The sequence below is a fragment of the Musca vetustissima genome, unplaced genomic scaffold (genome assembly GCF_032173495.1).
Source record: "Musca vetustissima isolate MV318-11 ecotype Yass unplaced genomic scaffold, APGP_CSIRO_Mvet_v1 utg8475, whole genome shotgun sequence".
NCBI classification, from domain to species: domain Eukaryota; kingdom Metazoa; phylum Arthropoda; class Insecta; order Diptera; family Muscidae; genus Musca; species Musca vetustissima.
The window spans coordinates 38,764-51,803 of NW_026887932.1; the positions used below are offsets into that span (position 1 = coordinate 38,764).

A 13,040-nucleotide genomic window follows, 5' to 3' on the forward strand; every position below is an offset into this window, starting at 1 on the left:
CCTACCTTGTACCATGAGTCCTAGTAGAATGAGATAATAACAATATCACTCTCAAAATACAAAATAATTAGAAAGTGAAAGAAAATCTGGTAAATATTCCAAAATTAGATGACATTAATTTAAAATCAACACTACTGCTAATAAGAAGTTAGCATTCCTATTACCATTTTTAAGCGCGCAAATTTCTCGAGTTAAAAGTTTGCAAAGAGAAAGTAATTTTGTTTTGAATTCTCCTAAATTTGTTTGAATTGTTTCTAGTTTTGTGGGTTTTGGAATGGTTTTATAGTAAAAAGTTGCAAAACTTTTAAAATTTGTAAATTTTTGCAGCTTCTGGAAAGGAGCTTATGTGATATTGGAAAAAATAATACAAATTAGTAGACAAATTTTCTTTTATGATATCGAAAATAGAAAAAATTAGTAGATTATTGCATTAAGGGAACAGACTAAGTATCAGTTATTTCGTGGGCAAAGTGAATTGAAACCAGTAAAAAGCCGTTATCAAAAAATATATATTTTCTTGTAGTATGGGAACATACCATGTTCTAATGTACTTAAAATCGATCAAGATCCAAACGCGTCTCAACGATACTTTTACGGAAATATTTGACATATGTATATATAACAAAGGAAACAAATAAATAGAAAACAAAGGAAATTATTAAATTATGATTTATCATAAAACAAGGTCGGCGTAAATGTGGTCTAAAGCACATTTACATACAATAGAAAAATCAGGATTTAGGGCTGTTGCGTAATTTATTTCCTAAAACCGGCACAATTTTGCGTCATTCACCATACAAAAAAATCAGCGTCATTTATTTAATAATTTTAAACAACGCACAAAGGGTATACCATTTTGTTTTTGTGCCATTAAGTGAGTCGTTCGGTGCATATAGATTAGCTACACTCTTTGAAAAATATTACATTTAAGTATCAAAGTTCTTAGTATAGTCAATTTTTTATATACATATAATAACTTTTCTGACTAATATAAATAATCGCCATTATACATTCTTCATTACATAGTTGAATTCTTATTATTAAAGCAATTGTATATATATATATATATAATTCGATGCCTTCCCCTTCTACGGGAACCATCAGTAGGCTTGCTTTTATATGCCTTTTGAGCTGAGGCATTCTCATTCATTCGCACAACATGGCCTAGCCACCGTAGTCGCTGCAGCTCAATACGACTGACTATGTCGATGTCCGCGTATAAATTGTAGAGCTCGTGGTTCATTCGACGCCGATATTCACCGTCGACGCAGATCGGCTTGTAGATCTTTCGGAGAATTTTTCTTATAAACACCCCAAGAGCTGTCTCATCTGCTTGTGCAAGTACCCATGCTTCAGATCCATATAAGAGCAAGGCCACCAAACAAGGTGGCCTTGTTTCTAAACTGCTTACTTATGGTGTTTTTACACGATATGTATTTTACATATGTGCTGTCACTTTATTTTCTTGTGGAAATCGAACTTGTCATGTGAAACATACGGAAATTTCAGTGTGTCAAAACGATATGCAATAACATATGTATTTTTTCCGAATAGGACGCGCTCTATTTTCATATGTGAAACATAAGGAAATCAGCTGTTTGAATGAAACATATTGTTAGAAAGAAATATTTCAATTGCAAGTCAAAGAAAAGAATGAAAAGGCAACAATTACAAATTACTATTTCGTTTGTTGGTGTTTAATAAAAAAAAATTATGTTGATTTAAGAAAAAATAAAAGGGTTTTTTTGTTTATAGGTTATGTCATATGTAAAATAAAATGCAGATTTTAACACTAAACATAAAAGTTTTGTGTACGCTGCTAATTTTGACACACGTAAGGAATTACATATGGATGAAATAAGTGACAGCACATATGTAAAATACATATCGTGTAAAAACACCATTAGACCATAGTAACATCTGTTGCTTTATTGTTCTTGAGCCGATTAATTGATTTTATGACCTCTTCTTGGCTAGTTGGTATACACTCTATACCGTCATCTCTTATTGGTTCTGGGTAGAGATGGTATTTACCGGGTATTTACCGGGTAAATACCCAAGGGGTGGGTAAATACCGGGTAAATACCCATTTGCGGGTATTTATTTGGGTATTTACTATATTGACTCGGTAATACAACATCTTACACCCTATTTCCGGATTTCTGTTATCAAATCGATTTAGAATGGATAGTTTTACGATACTTTAAAGACGTGGGTAAATACTTGGGTAAATACCCGAGTTTTTACCCAAAAATTGGGTATAAACTCATTAACTGCCGAACCACTTGACATAGGCGGCCAAAATTTTGCACACATGTTTCTAATGACAAAACAAATATAGAAATCCAACATGGGGACCCTGGGTCCAAGTTTTGATATAGCCCCCATATAACCGTATCTCCCGATTTAAGGTATTTTTTGCCTATTAGACACATTTTAAGGCCAAATTGGCTGTAATTTGGCACAGAGTGTACTTTTTGGGTACCCAATGTCCATGCAACATTTTATGTATGTAGGTCCACGTTTACTGGTAGCCCCCATACCAAGGTACCCCTATTTTGAGTATTTACCCAAAAATTGGGTATAAACTCATTAACTGCCGAACCACTTGACATAGGCGGCCAAAATTTTGCACACATGTTTCTAATGACAAAGCAAATATAGAAATCCAACATGGGGTCCCTGGGTCCAAGTTTTGATATAGCCCCCATATAACCGTACCTACCGATTTAAGGTACTTTTACGATCAAATTGGTTGTAATTTGGCATAGTGAGATTTTTTTTGCACAAAATATTCATGCAAAATGTGGTTTTTGACACACATGGTTTAAAATCAATATTATTTCCTGTATGGGAAAAGGGGTCTTCAAAACACACGTCAAATAGTTCGGCTGTAAAAGAGTTTATAAATATATATAAATACCCAAAATCAGGACCGCTATATAGGACAGAAAAAGTTGACCAGAGCAAACAATTGGTACTCATAGAGAACTCTCTAAGCCAAATTCCAGCTAATCAAATTGGCTAATAGATAAAAATGTCCTTAAATCGGGAGATACGGTTATATGGGGGCTATATCAAAACTTGGACCCAGGGTCCCCATGTTGGATTTCTATATTTGCTTTGACATTAGAAACATGTGTGCAAAGTTTTGGCCGCCTATGTTAAGTGGTTCGGCAGTTAATGAGTTTATACCCAATTTTTGGGTAAATACTCAAAATAGGGGTACATTTGTATGGGGGCTACCAGTAAACGTGGACCTACATACATAAAATGTTGCATGGACATTGGGTACCCAAAAAGAACACTCTGTGCCAAATTACAGCCAATTTGGCCTTAAAATGTGTCTAATAGGCAAAAAATACCTTAAATCGGGAGATACGGTTATATGGGGGCTATATAAAAACTTGGACCCAGGGTCCCCATGTTGGATTTCTATATTTGCTTTGACATTAGAAACATGTGTGCAAAGTTTTGGCCGCCTATGTCAAGTGGTTCGGCAGTTAATGAGTTTATACCCAATTTTTGGGTAAATACTCAAAATAGGGGTACCTTTGTATGGGGGCTACCATTAAACGTGGACCTACATACATAAAATTTTGCATGGACATTTGGTACCCAAAAAGAACACTCTGTGCCAAATTACATCCAATTTGGCCTTAAAATGTGTCTAATAGGCAAAAAATACCTTAAATCGGGAGATACGGTTATATAGGGGCTATATCAAAACTTGGACCCAGGGTCCCCATGTTGGATTTCTATATTTGCTTTGTCATTAGAAACATGTGTGCAAAATTTTGGCCGCCTACGTCAAGTGGTTCGGCAGTTAATGAGTTTATACCCAATTTTTGGGTAAATACTCAAAATAGGGGTACCTTTGTATGGGGGCTACCAGTAAACGTGGACCTACATACATAAAATTTTGCATGGACATTTTGTACCCAAAAAGAGCACTCTGTGCCAAATTACAGCCAATTTGGTTGTAAAATGTGTCTAATAAACAAAAAATACCTTAAATCGGGAGATATGGTTATATGGGGGCTATATCAAAACTTGGACCCAGGGACCCCATGTTGGATTTCTATATTTTCTTTGTCATTAGAAACATGTGTGCAAAATTTTGGCCGCCTATGTTAAGTGGTTCGGCAGTTAATGAGTTTATACCCAATTTTTGGGTAAATACTCAAAATAGGGGTGCCTTTGTATGGGGGCTACCAGTAAACGTGGACCTACATACATAAAATTTTGCATGGACATTTTGTACCCAAAAAGAGCACTCTGTGCCAAATTACAGCCAATTTGGTTGTAAAATGTGTCTAATAAACAAAAAATACCTTAAATCGGGAGATATGGTTATATGGGGGCTATATCAAAACTTGGACCCAGGGACCCCATGTTGGATTTCTATATTTTCTTTGTCATTAGAAACATGTGTGCAAAATTTTGGCCGCCTATGTTAAGTGGTTCGGCAGTTAATGAGTTTATACCCAATTTTTGGGTAAATACTCAAAATAGGGGTGCCTTTGTATGGGGGCTACCAGTAAACGTGGACCTACATACATAAAATTTTGCATGGACATTTGGTACCCAAAAAGAACACTCTGTGCCAAATTACAGCCAATTTGGCCTTAAAATGTGTCTAATAGGCAAAAAATACCTTAAATCGGGAGATACGGTTATATGGGGGCTATATCAAAACTTGGACCCAGGGTCCCCATGTTGGATTTCTATATTTGCTTTGTCATTAGAAACATGTGTGCAAAATTTTGGCCGCCTACGTCAAGTGGTTCGGCAGTTAATGAGTTTATACCCAATTTTTGGGTAAAAACTCGGGTATTTACCCAAGTATTTACCCACGTCTTTAAAGTATCGTAAAACTATCCATTCTAAATCGATTTGATAACAGAAACCCGGAAATAGGGTGCAAGATGTTGTATTACCGATTCAATATAGTAAATACCCAAATAAATACCCACAAATGGGTATTTACCCAATTTACCGGGTATTTACCCAATTTACCGGGTATTTACCCTTTGGGTATTTACCCACTGCCCATCTCTAAGAATGTGCCTACAAAATTTCAAGTGAAAATCTCAAGAACTCTTGAAAATATAGCCGATTTATTGTGTCAGCAAACTTCTCAAACTTAAAAACGCGTTTTTCTCTTTTGCGAATGGCGGGCACGATAACTCAAAAACTAATTGTCCGATCGATTCCAAATTTTTACACGTTTCTCTGTGAGTGTATAGCTATCATATGAACTAGGATAAAGTCAATCGGTGAAGATCCTCCTTATTTTTTAACTTATTTTTTGGTCAAAAATCGGCGATTTTCCAAAAATATTTTTTTAAAGCTCCGCCATTTTGTTAATTTTAGAGCGATGTCAATAATCCTAGTTCATACGAGAGCCAGACATGTACTCTTCCTAACATCGTTGGAATTTTCGGATTCCGATGTTACAGTGAGTAGTTATCATGCCCGCCATCAAAAATGAGGACTTTTCTTTAATTACAAAAAACAACAACAAAACAATAACAAAAATTTTTTTGTAAATTATTTTTCTTCTCTTTAAATTTTCAATTATATATGTGCAAAGTTACAAACCTTATCAAGTATTGGTATTGATTTACCAACCCATTGAAAATCTTGAAAAATTAAAATCGAGAATGGGTTGGGTTCCCTTAAGAGAAACCCGAAAATACGTTTTTGGGGAAATACAAAAATTATAAATTCCAAATTCTGACAAAAAATTGAGTTCAAATCTTATTTTTATTTTAAAATTTTTAATTTTAATTTTTTTTTTTTGCAAACAAGTTTTGGTATGTGTGTGCATATATGTGAAGAATTGTCAGATGACAGTCATTTGAAATGACCTCAAAGCCAGTGTAAATAACCTTAATTTATTTTCAGCATTTCGTAAATCCTCATCATATACGTGTGTATGTAAATGCGCTATAAGATTTATGTTCTGTACAATTTGGCAACATTTGCAAAACGAGAGAACGAATAAGAACAGTGAATAATGGAACTAGACGAAAAAGGGAATTGCACACATTGCACTGAAACACTAGTTCACGTTCAGTTTCCTTTGAACTTCATCAATTCTTCCATGTCTCTTTCTAAACAAAGGGTATCGGCGTTATGCGTCACCCTCCTTCGTAAATAATCGGTCATTTTACTTCGTATTCGTATTTTATTGCATGTTCTCTCATCTTCCCCTTTTATTAATTGCATGTAAACGCTTTTAAGTTAGGTCGGTTCTTTCAGTAACAAAAAGCAAAAAAATAAATAAAATAAAGAAAAAGGAAGGAATATGAACGGAGCAATACCCAAGGAAATAAAAAACACTTCATCAAACAACATAGCCAATGGAAATGGAGCCGCTGCCATGATGGTGCGTAACAACAATCCGGGCGAACGTATTACATTGCTGGTGGACAATGTTCGTTTCATCATCGAGAAGGATTTGGTGACTGCACATCCCAACACAATGTTGGGCACCATGTTCAGCACAGGCTTCCAGTTTGTCCATCCCAACGAAAGAGGTGAATACGAGGTGGCCGATGGCATCTCGCACACATTGTTTCGTGCAATTCTTGACTACTACAAGACTGGGCTGATAAAGTGTCCTCCCACCATATCTGTACCGGAATTGAAGGAGGCGTGCGACTACTTACTGATCCCCTTCGATGCCACCACAGTACGCTGCCAAAATTTACGTGGCCTTCTACACGAACTGAGCAACGAGGGAGCTCGCCAGCAATTCGAGCTGTTTTTGGAAGAGTTCATATTGCCGGTCATGGTTACGGCAGCACAAAGGGGTGACCGTGAATGTCATGTCGTTGTGTTGTTGGACGACGATGTTGTCGATTGGGACGAAGAGTTCCCGCCCCAAATGGGTGAAGAATACTGCCAGACCATTCACAGTACCACAATGCATCGTTTCTTCAAATACATTGAAAACCGAGATGTGGCCAAACAGGTTATGAAAGATCGTGGCCTGAAGAAGATACGCTGTGGTATCGAAGGTTATCCCACACACAAAGAAAAAATACGCCGTCGCCCGGGAGGTCGTGCCGAAGTCATTTACAGTTATGTTCAAAGACCCTTCATACACATGTCCTGGGAAAAGGAAGAGGCCAAGAGCCGTCATGTTGACTTTCAGTGTGTCAAGTCGAAATCGGTTACCAATTTAGCTGAAGCTACGGCGGATCCTCCTTTGGAATTGGATGCCAGCGGTAATCCCATACCACCGCCACCAGAAAATGTTGTTGCATTTCGTGCCGATGCCGACGCCGGGATCGATGGCGGTGCGGTGGACGATGCTGTTGCCGCTGATGGCGGCGAGCTGGAAGCTGCCGGTGGTGCTAACGAGGAAAATGCTTAAATGTTGTCACAGCCGTAGTAGTAGTAGTATGGTAAAATCGGAGTATACGAAATAATCGAATTATGATCGTATACGTATCGGCGGAATACGTTTCGGAATTCATACTATAAAAAAATTTTGAAATCCTTATTGAATCACACATAGATATGCATAAACATAAACAAAAACAAACAAACAACAAATAAATATACATACATATATATAAACACTTTTTTACATATTTTGTAATACTCAAATCATTTGAATATCTCAAAATCAGTATTTAATCACTGTAAGCAGTTTAATCATCTTTTTGTTTGTTCGATCTTATTTTCTATCTTTCTTTATTTTTGCGCAAATGGATAATTTTGCTTTTAAAATCATTTATTTTACACAGCAAACAAATAAGAAAATTTAGATATATAATAAAATTCGCAATTTTTTCTAAATAAATTACTGTTGTTATTTGTAATTTTTGACTGGATTCGTAAGTATTGGTATTGCAAATTCGTAGAAGAAATTATTTTAGGATAAAACTCTATACAATGTTTTATTAAATACATCCTGTACGGCATATACCACAATATCTTATTTTGCCACTTCATACGAATAGGGAGGGGTGCCTCATTTTAAAATTAGCTTTCGGTTAATGGTATATTTTCATTAACTCATTAAATAGTTTTTTAGGGATCTGAGAAATATTTAGGTATCATTGACAATATTTGTTGTTCTTTAGCCCGTTGTATATTTGCGCTCATCTAAATTTAGCGCAGTACTTCATTAAAAATTGGTATTTTTTCGTAAATTGGTATTTAAGGATCTGAGCTAAATGTAGGTACTTAAAGTTACAGTTCCGACTGTATTTTTAACATTACTGTTATAAAGCAATTGTTATTTCGGTGAATTTCTACAAAGGCTCACATTGAATTCTTTTTTTATTTTCCATACTCTCGTAGCTTTCACTGTAGACGAATATTTCAATATCCGGATTATCTTATTTTTGTGCTAATGTTGTATTTTTGAATTTCGTGCTTTTAGGTGTTTTTTGAACAGCATTAAAAATCAATAACTGTGGCTAGGCCCGTTATGTGGCAACCAACTTCGACCACATTTAAAAATTTAAAACCAGTCGATTCTATTAAAAATCTTGGACATCGAATCATACTAGGAGAGCATTCTAAATTCCTTGGGAGTGTTTTTACGGCCATCCGAATAGTATACCTTTTTTTATTTAGGAACAGTGACCATTATGCCAAATTTTTTAACACAAAAATTACAAATAAAACCAGTACACAGTAATTACAATTTGATATAAAATTTCCGAAGAGCATTATGTGGTGGTGTGTTTAAAAATTTAAAACCAGTCGATTCTATTAAAAATCTTGGACATCTAATCACACTAGGAGAGCATTCGAAATTGTTAGCTTTTACCGTTCCTTTTAATACGAATTTTTTAAAAAAGGTTCTAATTAGGTCTTTATATAAGGAACATAGCAACGACAAATGAACAGTTGGGTTTTCTTTATATTGGAGACACATAGAACCCATAACATGGTATAATAAGAGAAGGTAACAGCAAGTGTTGTTGTACAAAAAACGATACAACAACCACATGAAAATTTGTTGTTGTAAGTTCTACTAGTGTCAACTCATTTGACAGAAAAATGTAAACAAACAAACAAATTTTCATCAAATTATTTTTATTTTGAAAATGAAAAATTTTCGAATCCTCAAAATAAAAATTGAAAAACATGAATGAAAATCGTTCAACTTTATATTTCTATCGCTTCCACATATTTCCTATAATTGAGTCATTGCCATATATATGTGTAACACATATGAAAATGCTGGGAATAGCGAGTTATTTCTTGAAGAAAGATTTGCTTCCTCAAATTTTCCCAGCAGGCAGATTGAGTAAATTGAATACATGAGCACATTTAATAAAGAACAAATTCAAATTGTATGCGTTCCCAATTTTCCTATTGTGTGGTTTTTTAAAACATAATTTGTCAAATTCATATTGGCACTAGTATTACGTTGGAATCAAATCAGCTGGGATTTGCTGTTACCTTTTATAATTGTACCATGAACCCATAATATAAAATTATAGCCAATTCAGTTGCAAAACGTGTCTATGAACCCTAAAATTACAAAAATTTAATAAATAATAGTTATTTATGGAAATGTGTTACCCAATTAGAACTCAAAATATGAAATAACAGATAATTCTGTTGGAAAATATGCCTAAAAATATCTTTTCTAAATATATCACTGAAATTTCATTAAATCTATGAAATCTATTAATTTGTTTTAATTTATGAAAGTAAATATTGATAAAGATTTTAAAAATATTGATGACAAAGATGACAGATTATAAAAATAGATGACAGATAGAGGACAACAATTTTATAGATGACAGTCAATTAAAATATATGGTTGTCCTCTAAAAAAGAGGATGTATGGTCACCTTACTTGAAGCCATAAAGTCAGAATATATGACAAAAATTTTGGAAGTTAGGAAGCGTGATTTTCATCCTTCCATATTAAACTCATTCAGAATGCCTATAATAATGGGCTATTCATGAGCTTTGATCTAAAAAACATGGATTTGAAACGAAGAAACTATTTTATTTACGAAATTGTTTAATAAGATTAAGTTTTATGGTTGATGTCAGAACTTTATGAGTTTATCATCACAGAGCTATAATAAGATATTTTTATTAGTCTAATATTTATGCCAAAATATAGAACACCCCAGTTATAATATATGACTAAAAAACAATAAAAATTCAAAATTATAGATCTAAAGGTTCAGTTCCAGGCTAAGTTAAATGTCAAAATTCTACCTTTAACCGTTACTTTTTTGTAAGAGTTTCTGAAACCCTTGCTTACAAATAACCTGTTCAAAAAAATCTTGAAATTCAAATATGGAATGTTCCCGTACTGCAAGAATCTACTATTTTTTACTCCGATAAAACTTTTTTCCTTTATATGAGAATCTACTAGACTTTACTATTTTCTTCGATAACATAAAGGGAAATTAGTTAAAGTAGTAAAAAGTAGTACGGGAACAGACCAATAATATCGAAAAAAAAATAGTAAAAACTCGTAGATTCTTGCAGTACAGGAACAGACCAATAGTAAAAAGAACACATATAAATTCTGAAAGGTACTAATTGGACATTTCATATTTACATTAGTCTTATAGTCAGACTATATGACATCGATTATAAATATTTTGGGAGTTGGAAAACGTGATTTACCTCTTCCAAAAAGTATAAAATCGAATACATATTTCCCATATAGAATGAATATTATTATTAAATTTTAGTACCATGGGGAAATTGCTTATTTGGAAATTCACATTCCCAATTTTTTTATAATGGGGGTGATAGCTAATTCCCATATCATTTTTTGGGCATTTCCCTTAAGAGGTTTTGTATTGTCGTGCATACCTTCATTACACAAACCAAATTTTTTTACAGAATATGTTAAGATGACAACACTTTGTTAATGTAAATCGTGTCGTTTCGAATGGAAAGACCAACGTTTGCAGAAATGCATTGACATGTCTGAAATATTTTCAATCCGAAGGAAACATACATATGTATTGGACTTTCGGTGGTTTAATCTCCAAATAATTTTCAACATTCTTTTTGACTTTTCCAGACAAAACAATTATCTAACATCTACTACAATTATAGCCTAAAGAAGTTCAAAATCCCAAACCCAAAAAATAATCAATATATATTTGTAATTTTTATTGTATTATTATATTTTTACAAAAAAACAGTTTTACACAACTAAATATTAGGTATAAAAAATTACATGCTTTCAGAAGAACTGAAATTTCATATTTTATTTGTAATAAATTTCAAGAAATTGATTTCTCGTATAAAGGTATAGGTATGTGTGTGGATTTTTTAATGGATTAATTCCATTGTTTACTACAAAAACAAAACTAAATTAAAACGTTTTTACCAATGAATGCATATTCAAATACAAAAATGAGGTAAGATCTGGTACGAAAAAAAACTTAACACAACTATATGAATAATAATAGTAATAATAATAATAAAACATGGAAACGCATTTTAAATAAAAAACACACGTAAATGATTTGCTTCTTTGAAATGGCTGACATCAGGATGCATCTTTCCCAGAAAAAACAACTGCTCTAACCTTGAACTGAAACATTATTTGTAATCTTTGAGGCATCTGCGTTGTTGGTTGTGTTTGATGTAGAGGCTGCTGTCGCTGTTGCAGGATCAGGCAAATCTGTACGTGGTCGCCGAAACAAGATGACATGTGGTTCGGGAGCATGCATCATATAGTGTACCCAACCAGGACTTTGTTGAACACCCAAGTTGCGCCATTCCGTTTCGGTCATCAAATGTGATTTGGGTACGAGTTTGGTCAGTTCTGCCGGCAAAATAACATGTCTGCAAAATAAAAACGGGAGGAAAGAAATGAAAGTATTTTTAAATGACCCAAATATTTTGTATTGCGATGCGAATGAAATGTGTCGTTGTATTCCTTTGTCTTACAACGTAGATATGTATTTACCGATACTCGTAGACAGCATCGAAATATTTCTCCGAATATTGAATTTGATCGGCCGACATTTTGCAACAAGTTTATTTAAATTTAATTTAAATACTTGAACTGTTTACTTTCCTTCAATTGGTTAATGCGTCGTCTGTTGCTTTGTTTGTTGATATTCCTTTCTTTTGACTACCTGAACTAGTTCAATGGAACGATTCCGTGTAATGAACGATAGGAACGATTTCCCGTTCATTCGTTTATTTCGTATCTTTAGTTCAACTAGTTCACTTTGCTCTGTCGAATTTATCGATTGATCGTGTTTGCTTGAATTTTTTGGTATGCAATGTGAAAAATATTTAAAAACCAAAATAAGTAGCTGTTTTATATTATTCTCATCAACTTGTATTATTGTACCATAAAAAGGTGGAATAATACGGCATTTACATTATAACTTTTTACCGGGTTAACCTACTTTATAAGGTTTTATTTGGCATATATTCAAAGGAATTGAAAATTTAAACCCACTGGGTTAACCAAATCCGGTTCAATGTAAACGACCTTTAAGTTTTCTTGTACAAAAAACGATACAACTACCACATGGAAATTTGTTGTTGTAATTAATACTAGTGTCAATGTCATTTAATAGAAAAATGTAAACCAAACATACAAAGTAACAAACATTGTTATTTATTTTTTTAACATAATATTTTGGAATCCTCAACATAAAATTGAAAAAAAATGCATGCAAATCTATCAATTTTATTTTTCTATCGCTTCCACATCTTTCCTTCATCTTTATACTGACACGACCATTACGTTGGAATGAATCAGCTGGGTTTTGCAGTTACCTTTTATAATTCTGTCATGGCGAATAAACAAAAATACAACTCTGTGTTGTTGGCTTTTTCGTTCAAATGTGTTATGACGAATTTTATAATAAAAAATAAGATTTTAACTCAAAATTTTATTGGAATTTGATATGTTTATCTTTTTTATTTTCCCAAATACATATTTTCGGTTTTCTCTTAAATGAAAATCACCTAAAAGAGACAAAATAATTTCAGCCGATCAGTACACATAACGGTTAACTCCATAAAATGAAATGTAGACAAATCTGAAGATATATTTT

General features: G+C 33.5%; 2 protein-coding genes across 2 annotated transcripts; one reads left to right on the forward strand and one right to left on the reverse strand.

The window, feature by feature from the left end:
- The first annotated feature begins 6,316 nt into the window (after positions 1 to 6,316).
- LOC133335747 (BTB/POZ domain-containing protein 10-like) lies at positions 6,317 to 7,399 on the forward strand. The gene has a single exon (XM_061544045.1). It carries the CDS (start codon positions 6,389 to 6,391, stop codon positions 7,385 to 7,387), a length of 999 nt encoding a protein of 332 aa, XP_061400029.1. The 5' UTR covers positions 6,317 to 6,388; the 3' UTR covers positions 7,388 to 7,399.
- Positions 7,400 to 11,543: 4,144 nt separating this feature from the next.
- Positions 11,544 to 11,991, reverse strand: LOC133335746 (cyclin-dependent kinases regulatory subunit-like). Its single transcript, XM_061544044.1, has 2 exons — positions 11,933 to 11,991; positions 11,544 to 11,808 (listed from the first exon to the last, which is right to left on the reverse strand). The coding sequence occupies exons 1-2, from the start codon at positions 11,989 to 11,991 to the stop codon at positions 11,544 to 11,546; spliced, it is 324 nt and encodes a 107-aa protein (XP_061400028.1).
- Between the last annotated feature and the right edge of the window lie 1,049 nt (positions 11,992 to 13,040).

Excerpts from the sequence above, each read along its gene's own strand:
- LOC133335747 (XM_061544045.1), top strand. The coding sequence starts at position 6,389 with ATGATGGTGCGTAACAACAATCCGGGCGAACGTATTACATTGCTGGTG.
- LOC133335746 (XM_061544044.1), bottom strand. The coding sequence starts at position 11,991 with ATGTCGGCCGATCAAATTCAATATTCGGAGAAATATTTCGATGCTGTC. Across the intron at positions 11,809-11,932 it reads GATGCTGTCTACGAGTATCG|ACATGTTATTTTGCCGGCAG; the intron begins GTAAATACATAT and ends TTTATTTTGCAG.